This window comes from Pan troglodytes, chromosome 5 (assembly GCF_028858775.2).
Source record: "Pan troglodytes isolate AG18354 chromosome 5, NHGRI_mPanTro3-v2.0_pri, whole genome shotgun sequence".
NCBI lineage: Eukaryota > Metazoa > Chordata > Mammalia > Primates > Hominidae > Pan > Pan troglodytes.
Window position 1 is genome coordinate 31,633,636 of NC_072403.2, and position 18,614 is coordinate 31,652,249.

The 18,614-nt window shown below is 40.3% G+C and overlaps 2 protein-coding genes across 6 annotated transcripts in view; one reads left to right on the top strand and one right to left on the bottom strand.

The window, feature by feature from the left end:
- Window positions 1-18,614, top strand: part of SCGN (secretagogin, EF-hand calcium binding protein) — a 66,948-nt gene that overhangs the window by 13,576 nt on the left and 34,758 nt on the right. For all 3 annotated transcript variants that reach the window (XM_016955010.4, XM_518281.8, XM_009450620.5), the window contains 3 exons: window positions 3,730-3,786; window positions 4,218-4,295; window positions 16,156-16,211. In XM_016955010.4, coding sequence (XP_016810499.1) covers window positions 3,730-3,786; window positions 4,218-4,295; window positions 16,156-16,211 — 191 coding nt within the window. The remainder of the gene's footprint in view (window positions 1-3,729; window positions 3,787-4,217; window positions 4,296-16,155; window positions 16,212-18,614) is intronic.
- SLC17A1 (solute carrier family 17 member 1) overlaps window positions 1-18,614 on the bottom strand; it is a 166,351-nt gene that overhangs the window by 832 nt on the left and 146,905 nt on the right. The window contains exon 13 of one of the 3 annotated variants that reach the window (XR_010157588.1): window positions 16,186-16,804. The exons of 1 other annotated variant lie outside the window; for it this stretch is intronic. The gene's annotated coding sequence lies outside the window, so the exon portion shown is untranslated. Of the gene's footprint in view, window positions 1-16,185; window positions 16,805-18,614 lie in introns of those variants that run through there. One more of the 3 variants, XR_010157585.1, reaches the window with a different exon arrangement.

Below are 18,614 nucleotides of genomic sequence, written 5' to 3' on the forward strand. Positions count from 1 at the left end.
TGAATGGACCATGAATTTATGCCAGTAACTCAGGAAATGCACATTAAGAAAATGATTTTTTTTAAGCAAAATGGCAAAGATTTTAAGAAAATCCACAAAAATATGCAATACTTTCAAGGAAGCCCAGAGATTGTCACTGACGTTCTGTTGGTAGGCATACATTGTAGAATAATTTTATGGAAAGTAATTTTGGAAAAATTCAGTCAGGATCCTTTGAAATTTCATTATCCACAGTTATTTATTTATTTATTTATTTAAAAAACTTTGTCCTGGCTGGGTGTGGTGGCTCACGCCTATAATTCCAGCACTCTGGGAGTCTGAGGTGGGCGAGTCACCTGAGGTCAGGAGTTCAAAGGCAGCCTGGCCAACACTGTGAAACCCCATCTCTACTAAAAAAAAAAAAAAAAAAAAAATACAAAAACTAGCCGGGCATGGTGGTGGGCACCTGTAATCCCAGCTACTCGGGAGGCGTAGGGTGGAGAATCACTTGAACCCAGGAGGCGGAGTTGTAGTGAGCGTAGATCGCACCATTGCACTCCAGCCTCAGTGACAAGAGGGAAACTCGGTCTCAAAAAAAAAACAAAAATTCTACTTTTTCAGGCATCTATTTTATGGTTAAAATCAGAGATGTAGACAAAAGTTTTCTGTACAATGATGTTCATATAATGTTGCAGTGTCACTTATAGTTCAAACTGAAAATAACATAAATGTCTAACAATAATGGAAAAGTTAGTTATGATATATTCATATAATTCATTCATTCTACAAATTCATAAGAGCACCCTAATATGCAAGGCACTGTTCTAGGTGCTGCAGATTCATTAGAGAAAAACTCCGGTATTGAACATTATTAATCACTGAAGATCAAGTTTTCAAAAAATATTTAATGACATGAAGGAAATGCTATACAATGTTAAGAAACAAAATTGTATATGGAATTTGATCTTAACTTTGTTTAAAAGTTGTTTACCCTAAAGCCTGAATAAATAAAATATAGGTAAGAATACACAAAAAATATTGGTTGTTTGTAAGTGGTAGGATTTCAGGTGATTTTATTCTTTGTACTTTTGTATTTTCCAATTCTGTATAAACTCATAATTATTTAAAATTTATTTTAAATGACATTTTCAAAACGATTCTAATTGTGTTTAAAAACACTCAGATAACATTTTTAATAAAAATAACAAATAGACTGCCCAAGTGTATAGACAATATGACCCCCAATTCTGTTTTTTAGTGTATGTTGTAGAAACATGATAGAAATGAAACACATAGAAACAATAAGTAATTATCTCAGGATAGGAGTTTCTGGAGATTATACATTTTTTCTTTTTGTATTTCATTAATTTTGTACAGTGAACATGATATCAGAAAAAAATCATGAATATAGAAAAATAGTATTAAAATGTTAGGCCTAGTGTAGTCTTGAAAGACCTTGAGAAGTGGGAAAATCACATGGCCCTATGGAGGCTTCTTATCTTATCTTTTTTTTAAATTCCACTTTTCCTGCCTTTGTAGTTTGTCAATTTTATCTGTAAAGAAGAGCTTTCCCTTTCTGTACCCAACTTTTAAAACTATCCTTGTGAATTCTTGAATTTGTTTTTTAAAATTAACTGTCTTATATCCCATTACAGTCTACATATTTGAAGAAATTCTAAGTTAATGTCTTTACTTTTCCCCTGAACCACAGGGTCTTAACACACTGTAACTCTTACCCACCAGCTCATGTGCCATTATTGTCCAGAATATTAGTTCTATCTTGTTTTCTTTAACCCCACAAATTTTACGCAGTCAAGATTTGTTTCAATTTGCCCATGTGTCACCACATGTCATATTGCTACCACTGTCTTTGTTCGCCATTCCTTTTCGTATATCTTAGATTCCCTTCATCCTGTTCCTTCTTCTTCCTAGAGTATATCCTTTACCGCGAGTCTGCTGGTAATAAACTCTGCTTCTGTTTGTCTGGAAATGTCTTTACTTTGTCTTTATTCTTTAAAGATAGGCTTATTGAATAGTCACATAAAAATCTTTGGCTCTCCAATGGCTCAGCTGTAGTAAAACTACACAATAATTTAAATGGAAATTGATTGGAGAATGGCACTTAAAAAGCATGCAAAAAATTTTAAAAATTATTTGAAATTCTCATAGTTTTGGCATATTCATACGATAAAAGATATAAATCACATGTAACTCACTGATTTTGTAACTGGACTAAATTCAGACATAAATGACAGGTTCTGGAAGGAGTGATGTTTCTGAATTGTTGTTACTAAATATCAGCATCAGTGTCAACACAGCATCAGTATCAACACCTCCTATTATTCCTGCAGAGTCTGAGCTCAGGACGCTGATTGTGGTTAATAATTAAGGTCCTTGCAATTGGTAACACAGAACACAGTCATCCCATTTAGGATCTAAGAAAAATCTGTCAGTGAAAAAAAAAAAACTTACTGTAATCTTTCATTTTGTACAAGAGTTAATGAGCTTGCCAATTGATGTGAGGCTTGTCCATGGAATAATCAGAGGTGGGGCGAGTAAGAGCATTTATTAAATAAAACAGTTCAGTGCTTTCTTCAAAGAGTTTCAGCTGTTCTGTGTTCTGGTTCGTAACTGCTTCTTCAGCTGGATGAATGCTGGCCTCACACTAATAAGAGGAGTAGCTTATAACTGGGAATTAGAGTTATTTTATCCCCTCCATCAGAGACAAGACCACACAGGCAAGATTTCTTAGAGGACTTTTCTGCAGTGTAATTTTTTAAAGTTCATCTTTCATTCACATTTTAGTTTTGAAGTTTTAGTTTAAAGCAGGCACCTCAATCTAATTTTCCACCTGTATGGGTCCCATGATCTATTCCCTGTCTACCACATGTGCAGTTTTCTCATAAAACTGCAGGCTTTGTTGCCAGGGACAGGCAGACATACTTGGGACAGGCTTTGGTTTCAGTCCTACATTACCACTCTGAGTTTATGCTTTCCCATCATGTCGGGTCTCTTAGAAGTCCTTTCACTTTCTTGCGATCTATGCTATGTAATTAAAAGTTACTGGCCGGGTGCAGTGGCTCACGCCTGTAATCCCAGCACTTTGGGAGGCCGAGGCGGGCGGATCACGAGGTCAGCAGATCGAGACCATCCTGGTTAACACGGTGAAACCCCGTCTCTACTAAAAATACAAAAAATTAGCCAGGCGTGGTGGTGGGTGCCTGTAGTCCCAGCTATTAGGGAGGCTGAGGCAGGAGAATGGTGTGAACCCGGGAGGCGGAGCTTGCAGTGAGCCGAGATCGCGCCACTGCACTCCAGCCTGGGCGACAGAGCGAGATTCCGTCTCAAAAAAAAAAAAAAAAAAATCTATTTTCATAGGATGCTGCATTTTTAGGTATTTAGTACGGAGGAGGCTTCTTAGTTTGTCATATTGTCCCAAATTGAAGTTCATCCCTTTTTATATTTCCATTCTGAGCTTTCCAAAAGGACACTTTTGATGAAAGCCCACTCAATGGGCTTTCACTGAAACCATTGTGGCCCTCCTTAAGTGGCTCCAAGTGAATGCAGTGATCCATTTCTGGTGGATTGTGCCCAAAATTGCTCTCACCAAAGAAAGCCTAAAGTTTTCCATCAAAAGTGGAATTTCCATTCAGTTAAGTACTGTTTTCAGATGCTGAACTGTAGTAGATACCACATAATTATTCCAAGTTATCTGAGGATAAATTAATTAATGACTTTTGTGTATTTCAGATTTGGCGCAAATATGACGCTGACAGCAGTGGCTTTATATCAGCTGCTGAGCTCCGCGTGAGTGTCACTGGGTGAAGGGTGGGTTTGTTTATCATTGGGAATTTGATATGTGTGTATCATGAGTTTGATTTCTGTGGGCCCAAGAAAGATGTATTTGAATATGTGACTCAAAAAATACATACATATGTACATATATGTATATATTTTCATTTTTAAAAGGTTTAGAAAGTGCAAGTCACATTGCTCTCTCTGGAAAAGAAGCATAATTGAGCATTTATGATAACTTTTTCACGCTGGAGCTATTCCCTGGGTCCCGTGAGCTCCCTATAAACAGTGACAGCCCTCCATTCTTGGATTTATTGCTTGCTAAAAGCATTTTATTTCCTCCTGGAAACAAGCAACTCACAATTCTTGAAATAAGGCCTTTTAAGACCTTTGCAGTTTATTTGCTCACTATATAAAGTATGATTCTTCTCTTGGCGCCACAGAACTTCCTCCGAGACCTCTTTCTTCACCACAAAAAGGCCATTTCTGAGGCTAAACTGGAAGAATACACTGGCACCATGGTAAGTAATGAGTAATGTAATCTCCATGAGGGCAGCTCCCCCACTCCCTCCCCAGACCCCAGAAACAGTGTCTGCTAGAGAGTTCGTCCTTGAGAAATTGAAGACTAAATGAATGCAAGAGGAAACTTCAACTCTGAAAAATACTGGCTAAAACTGAACTGTTTTAGCCTCTCTCTTGTGACCAGGTTGCATCTATTTGAGAGAGAAAGCTGTTCACCAGTCTGTTGGGAAACCTGAAAAGTTCAGTCAACATTAGGTTTCTAAGCATCAGGCCAATAACCTCAATGTTAATTGAAGTCACATGGAAACAAGTAAACATGGACTTAGACAATCAGGACCAAACAGATGGAAGCTGCCTCTCACCACAGTGGATGATTCTCCTCATTTAGCATGTTGATTTAGTGCAGTTGGAGAGTCAGATAGATGAAGGATGCATGTCCTACCTCTGCCACTTACTGGCTATGATGTAAGAAAACTGTCAAGCCTCTCAACTTTATTTACTTCTCCTATAAAATGGGGACGAATAACACCTAATTCCTGTGAGGGCAAATGTGTTGATGCATATGAAGTACTTGCATACTGTCCAGAATATAATGAGTTAGCTCTTATTGCAGTAGTTGTCATTATTTCCTGTTCCCCTCATGTCATCCTTGTTCCAAGTGACCTTGAGACTATTTTTGTGTCAAGCTCCATGGAGAGTAGTAAAGTGGGGAGCTGCCTTTGGCAAACTCATCCTCATGTTCTGTTTCAACACCTAACTTGATGCATTTCTCCCAGTACTTATCAATGATTTGTATTGAACTGCATCTGGCTCCTCTGTCTTTTCTCCTCCCCTATTCCTTTCTCATCCCTACATGAGTGCTTCATTCCTATCAAAATCTTCAGGTTTCTTAATTAGTAAGCAAGGAAATTTGCTGACAAAGCCTTAATTACTTGTAGGATTGTTATATTTATTATATAAAGAGTTATTGAGCAGAATCACCTCATTGAGCCTTATGGTGAAGTCAGGGATACATATTACTGAGAAGAGTTTGTTAAAATGTGTACCACCAGGTTGACATATTTAGGCTTTTAATTGGTGTTTCCAAATACTATATTATGTCTAACAACTTCTCTACAGTGTTGCTATTGTTCACGCAATTTTATGTATCTGATGACTAAGGCTTAGAAAGGGTAAGTGACTAAGTCACCACCAGGTTGAGTTCTTAAGCTCATTTTAAAGATCAGATAACTAAGAAAAAGCGTTCCTTAGCTAAAAGCATCTGTTAAGCTGGAAGCTAAGCTCCCCTGGTTTTCAGCCCTGGAGACTTCTCTGCTTTCCCTCTGTACTCTGCTCTGAATGTGCCCCCAGTCAAGTGAGTCTCCGCTGGGAAGAAGGCAAGTGCTCTTGACCCTGGTAACTTGTAATTGGCCTAGACAGGAGAAAACAAATGCCAAGGAGAGAATCAAATCTCAGGACAGGATCTCAATTAAGGAAATTATTCAGCTTCTTACGGTGTTGATTTGTTTTAATAGCATGCAAAATGGCGTTGGAAATCCTGAGTAAATATGTGCTCAGCACCAAAGGTTGAAGTGGGAAATCCCCCAGCAGTGGGAAGCAGTTTCCCAGCTACAGGAGGGTCTCTAGGTTCCTTTTGACCTAAGCTCCAGTGAAGCCCTCTAATAGAATGAGTACTATGAAAAAGAAAATTAGACAGAAACTGCCTGGGGTACAGAACGATAAGGAGGTGGTTTTTCTAGTTCAGCATATTTTTAACATTGATTTAACAGAATGTTAGCACTGGCTGTTGTTATCTCGATTTTATTGACTTATAAAACATGACCTACTTAATGAATATATTTTCATGTAGAATCTCCAGCATGTTGCCAGTATTTGTTTGACTATCTTTGACTCTGAGGGGCTTGCCCCCACCTCCAGCTAACCATACTAAACCACTAATGTTTTACTTCTTAATATAGCTCAGCTTCCCCCCTCACCAACTTTTTTCACCTGGTTCTTGCTCATCCTTCGATATTCAGTTAGATATCAACTTGCCCTAAAAAAAAATCTTCTGTAGCCTTCCCTCCACGGTGAGCCCAGTACCCCTTCTCTGTGCCTGTGTAGTGCCTAGTGCATATCATTATCTTAGCCTCTTAATAATTTAGTTTATTCCGCAAATATTCATTACATATCTACTATGCCCCAAGCATTATTCTAGTCACCAGGGATTCAACAGTGAGCAAAATAGACAAAGGGGAGACTGACAACAAATAATAAATGTAATTAATAATTCATTATATTGCATAACAGAGGGTGATGAGTGTTATGGAAAAAATTAAAAAGTGGAGTTGGGCCAGGAATGGCAGTACTAGCAGGAGCATTTGGGGTAGGGGACTGGGAAGAAGGGGTACTTTTCAATAAGATGGTCAGGGTGGCCCCTCTGAGAAGGTGAGATGTGAGGAGGGACTGAGGGTACAGGAGGCACAAGGCCCCTAGTGCAAGAGCGCACTTGGGATTTTTAAGAACAGGGAGAAACCAGCATGGCTGGAGCAGAGCAAGAAAGGATGAGACTAAACAGCAGCCAGACCATCACAGGATTTTTAGGCCATCGTGAGGACTTGGGGTTTTAGTGAGATGGAAAATGGCTAGAGGGCTATGATGCAGAGGATGTCAAGATTTGCCCCCTGGGTTGAGAAGAGTCCTCAATGGGCAAGTATGGAATCAGGAAGATCTGCTGAGAGGCCATTGTTGCCATCCAGGTGATGGAAGATGGCAACTTGGACTCAGGTGAGGTGGCAGAAGAGGTGAGAATTAAATATATTTTGAAGATAGACTTGAGAAGATTTCCTGATGAATCAGGTGGGAGTCAAGGATGAGACTGATGTTATCTGTTTATGGGTCTTGTACCCCACTAGCCTGTGACTCCTCAAGGGTGAGGAGAGCGTCTCACCTTCTTGTCTCAGCCTTCACATGGGACCTGACACGTAGTAGCCTACTTAATGCAAATTAAACTGAAATTTCAGTTGTTACCTCATAGCCAGCTATGATGAAACCATGACAAAATAAGGAACATTTGTCTTTGGGACCCTCCTATCTCCCCTGTCAGTGTTTCTTATGACCCTGTGCCCCTATTATGGCTCTTGCTCCCTCTTGGGGTGCTTGGAGGGTTGCATATTGCACATTTCAGCATTTTGTACAGACCTAATCTTCCCCAAGCAGAGCTTTATGCTCTGAAATTCTCCTTTTCCCCTCCCCCTTAAACCAGACCCTCCAGGGCAGAATCAGAAAGGGTGCAGTATGTGGCTGGAAAAAGATGATGCATATCACACATCAGGCCAGCAGCCCTAGTTGCCCAGAGTTCTTCCCTTCACAGCCTTCAGGCTTGAATTAAAGAAGCTTCAGGCTGGCATCATCTTACAATGGGATGTCCTGAGCTCAAGAAATTTCGGTAGTATGCAATATTCTTAGCCTAGATTCATAAGTCTAGAGTCCTGGGAAGTAGCTGAGGGAAATCAGAGTGATCTCACCCAATGTTTAAGTATCTAGGTTGAGAACTGTCCATTGGCCAAGATGGTCCTGTTATTCTATGTCTGTTTAATTGCCCACACCTCATAGCTCTTCTGCTCATGTGTGCTGCAGTTAAGTACTCATTTTGGTTCTAAATTGTCCCATGGAGACAGGTCCATAATCAAGCAAACTCCAGATGGCCCCTGTGTTAGGCCATTCTTGTGTTACTATAAAGAAATATCTGTGACTGGGTTTATAATTTATAAAAGAAGGTTTGATTGGCTCATGGTTCTGCAGGCTGTACAAGCATGGTGCTGGCATCTGCTTTGCTTCTGAGGAGGTCTCAGGGAGCTTTTACTTATGGTAGACAGTGAAGCAGGAGCAAGCACATCACATGGCAAAAGCAGGAACAAGAGAGAGAGAGCCGAGGAGGATGCCACACACTTTTAAACAACCAGATGTTGGGAGAAATCATTCACTATAGCAAGGACAGCACCAAGGGGATGGTGCTAAACCATTCATCAGAAATCTGCCCCCATGATTCATCACCTCCCATCAGGCCCCACCTCCAACACTGGGGATTACGTTTCAACATGAGATTTAGAGGAGACAACATCCAAACTATATCAGCTTCTCGTTGGCTTTTTATGCACTGAGGTGAGAGCCAAGTGTGGAGAAAGCTGGTGAAAGAGTTTCCACCCAAAGATTTGAGTTTGATCAGAAGACAAAATGAGTTCAATGAAATTTTGACCAATCTATTTCATTTTTCTTCCCTAAGTTATAGAGGTGACTTATACTTTTCAACAAACAGATTTTGGAACTTGACAGTTGGTTTTTTAAAAGACTTTTTACATTTCCCTAGAAATTTTTGGGTGTACTAACTTCTAGGAACTTAACTTTTTAAAAAACGACTTCTGCATCCTGAGCTCTGATACACCAAGCATGAAATCACGTTATTGCTGCTTTAATGGATTTTTATTGAGCAATGGACATAGTCATGGCAATACTGTATTAAAGATTTGGTTCTCAGGTTTAGCATCAAATGCTTTACTTAAGAGATGTAACTTATTAAATGAATTCAAACTGGTCTGAATAAGGATTGGCACATTTAAAAACTGGCTGAAGCATGACTAATGAGTGAGTTAAGGCAGAATGACCAAACAGAAGAGAAAAGCTGAGGTCTGCACACCTTGCCTTATCCTGATTCCTAATTAATGTTCTGGACACGAAAGGAGACAGCCTATAATTAAAATCAAATTATGATACTGAATTTAGAGGTGCTGCCAACACCAGGCAGGAGGAAAGATTTAACTGTCTGGATAGAATATTTTTAGATAATATTTACTTTTGTTAAATTTAAGCTAATAATTCTGGCTGATGTTAAATCACATACCTAGAGCAGGAAACTTGAACTTTTATAAAACAACAAATTTAAATCTGAGACTATGGTGAGGTGGTAAATTAAAGAAAAATAAAAAGAAAGAGAAATAAGTTTTCCTGTATTAGGCTGACTTGTCCCAGAGGCAGCAACAGGCACAGTCCAGACCCAGGAAAAGTCTTGATAATATTATCTAACGTTCTCTGGAGACTTTCCCAGCACTCCCTCAACAAAGGGAGAAGAAAAACAAATTTTCCTTTATTTTATGAAATGAGTTTATAGATCCCTGTTCTCTATAACTAGTGACTTCAAGAATTCTGTTTTATCTAAGAAGTACAACAACGGTCATAAGAAGCCTGAGTAGGCCTGAACTACAGCTGCCTGGGCACCATAGTGAAGGTTAGGAGATAAGCCCGTGCCCAGGCAAACCTAGATAATGGACACCTGGGTTGCTTGGCAACGGTTATGTGCAATCCTAAGTTTGTTCTGCCTCTGTATCCCTGCTTTCACGCCACTGTAAGCTTGCTTCAAGCTAGCCCACTCCCTTTTGTAAAGTGTATATAAAAGTCAAGTGCTGTCTTTATTCCAAGCCCGGTCTTTTGGACGTGAGTCGGCTGGGCCTGAGTGCACTCAAGATTCTCCTGTTTCAACCCGAGGTCACTCTCGTCCTCCTAAATCCTGCAACAATAGCAGACAAAGAGAATGATATGAGTTTAAGCTTGTCCCCATCCATGATCCTGGTCTTGGCTCTCATATTTTATGCCTGGATCAAAGCAGCTCATATCTGCTTCCTTCTCTGGGTCTAGGTATTCATAACTGTGATCCAGGCCAATCTGATGCTCGTCTGGGCTCAGTCCTCATATCCCTTCTCTTCTATGTCCACTCTCACTCTTGGTGATCTCAACTAGTCTCATGGTTTTGAAGACCAACTAAAGGCTGACCACCCTTGATTTATATGTCTGATTCAGACCACTTCTCTAAACCTCTTGGATACACTTAGTTGTGTATCTCCACTTGAATTGCATGCCTAATATACACCTTCAACATGTCTCAAATTGAAATTCTGACCTTTCCCCAAAGATCTGCTCCACTACTGGGTCTTCCTCAAGCTTTCAAGTTGCTCAAGGCATGACACTTGAAACCATCTTTGATGCCTCTTTCTCTATCACTCCACATCTAACTGGCAAATCTTATTGAACACATTTAAATCACATTCTAAATCTGACCATTTCTCACCCTGTTCCAAGGCACAATTATTTCTCAACTGAATTGCAAGATGCTTCCCAGCAGATCCCCCTATTTCCATTCGTGTCTCTTACCATCTCTATGAAACACAGCAGCCAGAGTGATCCTGTTATACTGAGTCGGATTATATCATTTTTCATATCGAAAACCTCCAATGGCTCTGTCTCTGAGAAAAAGCCAAAGTTCTTACACCACCTGCTCACACACCAAGTCATCACCTTTCCGACCTTATCTCCTTTTATCTCCTCTCCAGTCCTAGTCTTGCCACACTATTACCTGACATACTTTTGGTTACTCTGACATGCATGTATGTGCTGCCACAGGTCCTTTGCACTTGCCATATCCCTGCCAATCTATTTTTAACCCTGGTATGCATTTGATTTACTTCCATCTCTTTCAGGTCTTTATGAAAAAGTCACCTTTTACTTGAGGCTTTCCATTTCCATCCTATTTAAAATTGTACTTCCCAATTTGCTATTCTATATGCTACTTAATTTTTCCTCCAGAGCATTTAACATAGGTAACATGTATATTTCATGTTACGTATGTAAAACAGTCAGTATTTTACTTATCTGTCTTATTTTCCATCCCCTCTTCCATCCCCTCTTTCCAAATCAGCTCCATGAGAGCATGAATCTTTGTTTGTTCAGTAAATAGAACAGTGCCTGCCACATAGTAGGCACTCTATACATATTTGTTAAATGAATGAACGCATGAATAAATGAATGAATGATGCCAGTCACCTGTGCATGGATCTACAAAAGTTTAAACTCCTATTTATGGCTTTCAAACTCTTGCATCATCTGGTCCCATTCTCTCTCCCTGTCTATCTTCTCTCCTCCACTCCCAGAATACCTCTTGTCCTCCCTGGTCACTCTCTATGGCTAAACTATTGCTAGCATGTGAATTTCTATCTCGGTGCCTTTGTTCTTACATTTGCTAGTCTACAATGTCTTCCTCTCTTCTCTCTACCTCATGTCCAAATCCTATCCCTCTTTCCGAACTTACCTGAATTCTTATCTCCTTCCTCAGTCTCTTCCAATATCCTGTCACATTGCTCTGTCTCTTTTTCTCAGGGTTAAAGAGATAATGCTGAATCTTATTTGTTTACCTATATTTCAGATATTTGTTTCTGGCTCTTCAATTACAATTGTATGCCCTAAAATCATGTACCACCTTAATAATTGTTTGAGATATCTCATAGTGTGCAGAATGTTATTAGACACAGAGTAATTACCTGACAAATAATTGTCAATTGATAATATGGGAGGGGGGTTCTAAATCTTTTTTGGAATAGCATATGGCAATAATTTCCAGGCAGGAATGAGGATCTCCTTTAAAGTTTAAAAAAAAAAAATAACTGCTAAAGAATGATTTCCAATAATTTATTAAATAAAAAAGGAAGTTGCAAAATAGTCTATTGCATATAGTCTTATTTGTCAAAAAATTAGATAGTTGTGATATATGTGTGTGTACATATATACATATGCTTGTATGTTTAAAAAGTTTCTGGAAGGATACATAAGACTCTGTGAATGGTAGTTACCACTAGAACAGGCAAGGGAGGGACTCACACTCTTGACTCTGCTGAATTATTTGCATGTTTTTCACCTTGGGCAGGCATTATACTAAAATTCTTCACTAAGAATTGTTTTAAAAAGTCACAGACTTCCTCTCCCACCACATGACAGTAGTTGTACTTCGAATCTATTGTTTAAGAAAATATCTATTGACAGGAAGTTACCCAGTAATGATTTTAAGTGATTTTGCATTTTACAATCACTATTGCACCTACAAAGATTTGAAAAACTAAAATATTATTCAATCTAAGGAGAATTCTGAAAAACTCCAAAGTCCCTGAGGAGTCTCTTGCCAGAGAATGGGAACTACCACACTTAGAATTTTAAGGCATTTGTTAATAAGACATTGTGTTCCATTTCTGGGAGCCTTTATAGCACCTTTCAGGTAGTTAATTCTCAAAAATGTGTGGATGGAGTATGGAGTATGAGTGCAAGTCTTGGAAAAGCAGTGGTAGAGGTGGGAAGAGTGATGAAGGGCTCTTCACCACCTTTCAGCAATTGCCCTTCACAATGGAAGGCATGCCCCCTACCGCCGCCATCTTCAACTGCCACAGCCCTCCTGAAGTGAATTAGTGTAAAGAGGGAGGAAAAATTCAGGCCTATATTTATTTTCTTTTTTTTAAATTCAATAAATAATTATTGAATGTCTATAGGTACTAGATATGTGCCAAGTACTTGGGGGCACATCACAAAACAAAACAAAGATCCCTGCCCTCATGGAGTTTGCAGTCTAGCATTTATTACCAATTTATCTGCAGCCTGTCTGTGATCCTGTGCAAGTCACCACACCTCTCTGTGCTTCTGACCTCAGCTGCCCAATGGGGAAATAAGCAGGACTGGCTCAGATATGGGTATGCCTGGTGTTCTGTAGATGCCAACAGGACATCCAACCTCAACCCACCACCCAGGAAGTAGGTAGGCTGGAAGTAAATTGGAAAAGGGCAGAAGGATTTGAACCAGGTCATCCGGAGTGCTGTGGCAGTGGTGGGCAGGGCCCAGGCTGGCTACATGCACTGTTGCTGCTATTGTGTCTCAGTGGTTGCCTTGCTCGCTAGGTCCTTGGCCTTCTCCGCAGCTGTCAGTGCTGTCTTCTTTGCCTTCCCCTTGTCTTCCTTGGCTGTCCCAGCAGGTGTTTTGGAAGGTGCATCATCTGGCAGCTTGGCCAAGATATATTGAAAACTCTTCACAGTTACAATCATGTTGTTTTTGAAAAGAGCATGACCAAGTTCCTGGACAGTTCTGGAGATACTAGATAAGCTAGAGAACACCCAGGCTTCCCTGAGGATTTCGGACTAGTGCAGTTCTCAGAGTTCACACAGTAAATACGTCGTCCCTCCACCACCATCAGCTGGGCATGGTTGATGCTACAGGTGAAGGTGGTCACTTCTGATTCTGTGGGTGCCCAGTAGAGTCCTCCAGGATGGACACTGGGTGAGCATCATTGGCAAGAAATAGCCACTCAGCCCAGCAGGACATCCCACTGGTCTTGGTCAGGAGTCACTGGGACAGGAGCTTCTGGGCAGGGGTCACCTCCTCATATTCTGTGTTTTTGGTCAGAGCATGTTTGCTATAGGGATTTGAGTACCAATGTCACAAGGCAGTGAACATTTGGTTTCAGAAATTCTGGAGCCTGTTCTGGCCTAGGAATACTTCATCATCATTCCAGCCAGGGTAAATGAGCACCCGTGCGGCTTCAGGGCACGGAGCCCCGTGGGCAGGTGTGTGTGTGCAGGGGATTGAAGGGGAGCTGGGTTGTAGGCTGAGGGCTGGCAGGGGCACTTGCTCATGGAGCTCAGGCTGTGACCAACCTGCCACCACTGCCTGGAGCAGTTGTCAGGACTAGGCTTATATCTCTTGGTTTATAGTCAAGGGTAGGGAAAATAGATAGAAATGAACTATATAAGCATGAATCCAGTGAAGTGAAAACTGGCAGTCTTAGAGTTGACTCAACTATCATGAAGTTTATATTTCTTTAGGGGAAATTCAGGCCACTGAATTGGAGGGAAATCCACGTAGAGTCTTTTCTTGCTTTCCCAGGGAAAAAGAGGCAATTAGAAAAGGTAAATATCACATCTCTGGCATAGTCTATGGCACCAGATGTTTTACTTCATAACCAAACATGAAGCAAACCAAATTCATGATGAGATATCCAGACTTTATAGAGCTAAGAGCCTGGTTTTATGGAAAGAGCTCTGGTGACAGATATACTTAGATTAAAATCTTGCTTCTTAAACAACCTACTTCAATCTTTCTAAATATCAGTTTCCTTATTTATTACACACAGATTTTTTTTTTACGTTATAAGGATGTTGTGATAATTAAATGTAATAACATACAAACTATTGAGCCCTCATAAATGGTCTTTATTATAGTTTAAAATTTAAGAAGCCATTATGTCTCAAACAAATATGCCAAGCATTCAAAATTCACTAAAGGTTATACTTGCAAAGAAGCATAATGTCTTAATGTCACACAAGATCTGATTTCTAGTCTGGTGCTACAGGCATGCTGCAAGCTTCCCTCATTATTAATATTTGAACTTAGAGCTACAGAGGCCCCAGGAAAGTAGAAGAGCAGGCACAGCCGAATATGTGTGCCATTCATCCCTGCTGGTATACACTCAGAGATGGAAAAATTAGGCAAATGATTTTTTTCCTGATTCTTATTCTTACGTGAGCCATAGCCAATTTTCTGATAGGTAGAAGCATAATTTACCACACTGGTGTTTAGTTCAACCCAGGCCAATTTCGAGCACAGGATTGTTTTCTCTTGGAGTAAGTTTGCACAGCAATGGAGTTAGGCCCACGTCTTTCAAGGTGAGTTGTTACTTGCTTAGAGCTCAAGCTGAACTAGCTTTCTGTTAAGATAGAACCTCTCATAATGAAGGTGTCACAGAAAATAACTCATGGCTCATCTTCTGGCAAAGTTTATCCCCATCAGACTTTTTACTGGATACTGTATAGTGTTTATGTTTAAGGGACGTAATTGGACATGTAACATGTCCAAATGTACAAAAATGTAACCTGTGTTTTAATTCTGTAATACACATTTTTGGTGCCAAAGTGGTGAGAATAGGTTTTCAAATTCATTTGAAATATTAAAAATAAACTGGATTTGGAGACAGAGGAAGGATGGGGGACTAATGTATTTTTTAAAGCAAAAATCTGTTGGATGTATTTTCAGATTATCTCGCTCCCTCTTTTTCCCTGTGCAGCCTCCTTATATGGATATGCTTAGAGATATTCTGTAGCATTAAAATGTTGTAAAGTCACAAAATTCACTCACATTTCAACTCAGATCTGCAAAGAAATCTCTCTCTTCTATTTTGCCCAAACCAATCTGGTCTTTCTAATTTGTGGTTAGTGCAGAAACTTTTAACTTTTAGTCCTATCTTGTTTAAAGTTTAGTCTCATCTAATAATGTAAACAACTTCTTTGGACAATGCTAAGTCTCTCTATGAAAGGAAAGACTCAGTGTCAACACCTTTTGCCTTCACGGAAACATGAGGTTTCTCCTATACCCTATGATATGAGCCCTCCAAGCCCTCCTTGGTGGTTGATATGCTAAATGAGGGCTAGAATAAAATAGTTTCAGAAAACCTTGACTCAAACCAAGTACCCATATTTCAAGCTTGTAATCTTTATAAAAATCCTGTTTTGCCTGTCAGAGACTGTGGTAGTCGTTGCTGCTATCCTCCAAATAATTAGTTTTCCTCTTAAGCACATGGCAGGATTGTATTATTCTGTCTCTTTGAAGGTAGCTGTGGCCAGGGATCTGCTTTGGACAATAAACTTTTAATCAGTAAATTATTTATTATTCTTTCTTTCTGCCATGGCAATCAGGAATGTGCCAGATGGTCACTACTTTGTCACTCCATGTTGCCAGAGTATAGACAACATGAAGTAGAGCTGCCAGCTAACCCTGTGAAAAATAAACCTGTGTTGTGTTAAGCCACTGAGATTTAGGAGATTTGGTTACTATGACTCATCCTAACAGAGAGGCTGACATGCAATTCCTTCTGTGACAAATACTAATTTTCCCCCAGGCAAGTGGGCTCCTCAGCCAATTTAGGCAAATATGTAATCAGAAGAGCAAAATAGAAAAGTGCTTTAATAACGTTCAGAATTAGTTCCTGTTACAAGTACAACCATTTTCCCTTCTGCATTTCAGATGAAGATTTTTGACAGAAATAAAGATGGTCGGTTGGATCTAAATGACTTAGCAAGGTGAGTTACATGGAAATGATATCATACATTCAGAAATACCTTACTAGGGGTCTGATGACATCATATATTTCCTTTTGAGACTGGAGATCAAGCCTCACCTGGAGTCTAAAAGAATAGGCACATCTTACCAAATAAGCTGAGTGATTCTAAATCTTTTAGGGTAACAGATCCCTTTGTGAAGATAATGAAAATTCTTCTCTCCAAAATGCACAACACACAACATTTTCACAAATTTTATGGATGGGTCATGGGAAGACCCTACCCTTAAAGGCAAGACATTTATAGTCCCACATTGTGACTTCATGACAAAAATGTCCCAAATCCCATTTACTGGCTCTGGGAACGTCGAGCAGTTATTTCAGGACACAGGACTACTGAGCCAGACTCCAGGTGCACTCTGTGTTCTTGAAGTGTTGGTGTATCCTCAGGGAGGCACCAAGTGTCTGAAGGCTAGAAGTGGAGGAGGACAGGATAAAAGCAGAAGTGGCTCAGTGTCCATGAAAATGTTGTCTGTGAGTCTGGTGTTGTGACACGTGATTGGTGTGTCAGCATGTTTTGTCAAGTCTGGCTGATCCCAAACAGCATGGAGTTGTCTACAGAAAAGAGAAAGACATTCTGAGCAAATAGTCAGAGTTGAAATTATTGGATCTGGAATACACAGATATACCTGTTATTGGGGAGCATCCATAATACCAGGTGCTTCAGGGCAGGGCTCAATGGTAATTGTAAGCAGGGCAGCAGTTACAGGCTGCCGCGCAGCAGCAGGTATAGCTGAGAGAGAGGAATTCCAAGGACTGAAGGCAAGTTTTTAATGATGAGGAGGTAACTCGACAAAGTCACAAGAAGATGTTGGTTTCGTCTCTTAGTGGACATTAACCTGAGTTCAGAATCACCAAATCCCACACCAGCTATCTCCTTTCTTGGCAGCTACCTCAGCCAGGTTTTGATATCTGTGAAAGGGGACTCACCGGGAAGAATATCTCCTCAGTAACAGCCAGAATATTGACCCCAGTACACTAAATGGCCTTCTATCTGTGCCTCATAGGAATTGTGAGGCAGCCTGTGTGTCCTCCTTGGCTACTTTTTTTAGGACCTTCGTTCTAACTTTGTCCACATTGATATAGAAGAGCCACTGAGGGACCAGCCAAAGAGGGACAAAAGTGTTTCTCCATCAGGCCTGGGGCAGAAGGCATCTCGCCTCTGCTCCCTGGCTCCCACCTGGTTCTCTTGGTCAATGGAGGCAGGGTTCCTCTCAAGTAGAGGTCAGAGAGCTATGTGAAAGAGCCAATCCCAAAGCCACCAAAGGATTCATTCAATAGATGACAATCTAGATGAAAACAAAAGCTTGCAATCTCATGGTTCCCTTCACCAAAAGCATCTATCCACCTGTGCCCTGACTCAGTTGTGCACGTCTCAGAGGTAGTGAGAGTTGAGGAGCCCTGTGTGCCCTGGGAGGCTGGGGTAATAAAGGGCTCAGAGCAGCTGCTCTCTGCCCTCTTAGTCCATACACAATATGACCTACCTATGTATACAATGCTAAAATAACTAACATCATGCACAGACTGTAACATATAAAGGAGAAATAAAAGGAAAGCAGTTAATGATAAAATAATGCACATTTCAGTGTATAAGTGCTTGCATACAATCATAGTGAAGATATAGTGAAGTGGTCAGATGCTTTCACCTGGGTAGAATTATCATAAATGGGGCAGCTCAGATGCTGACTGATACAATTGTGACATTTTGGTAACTCAGGTGCTGTTGATATGATTTTATGAAATAATAAGTCTTGACAGAGTTCCAAATGAGACAAAGTATGTTAATCTCTTAACACAATTCATATACCATGTGGAAAATTTATGTAAGTAGTAAATTATGCAAACCTTGAGTTTTATGCAAATAAGAATTCAGTTACAAGCACAAATAATTAAAAGCAGGGTTTTTACAGTCACGATTGCCCCCTGGACATTTGAAATTCAAGTGAGACATGGGGCAATTCTTCATTCTGCAGAAATTTCCATGCAGTGCCAGAAACCTAATATCCCTGGCCCTATGTACAAAATGCTAGTTGTGCCCCCTTTATCACTGTGATAACTAATAGGGCCTTCTGCATGAGTCTAAACACTCTGTAGAGGCGGGTTTGCTACGGTCCTGCTGGTAGGGCAGGGACTATGCCCTAATCCCTTGAATAACTTCTCACTTGGTGGAGTGTTGTGTACTTGGGGGAATTCAATGAGTAGTTGTGAATTGATGGAGTTACAGTAGCACTGAACAGAGATGAAAGGCAGCAAAATCAGTTAGTATAGTACAGTCTTCCCTAAGTATCCTCTGGGGATTGGTTCCAGAACCTCCGCGGATACCAGATACCCAAATCCTCGGATGTTCAAGTCCCACAATTGGCCC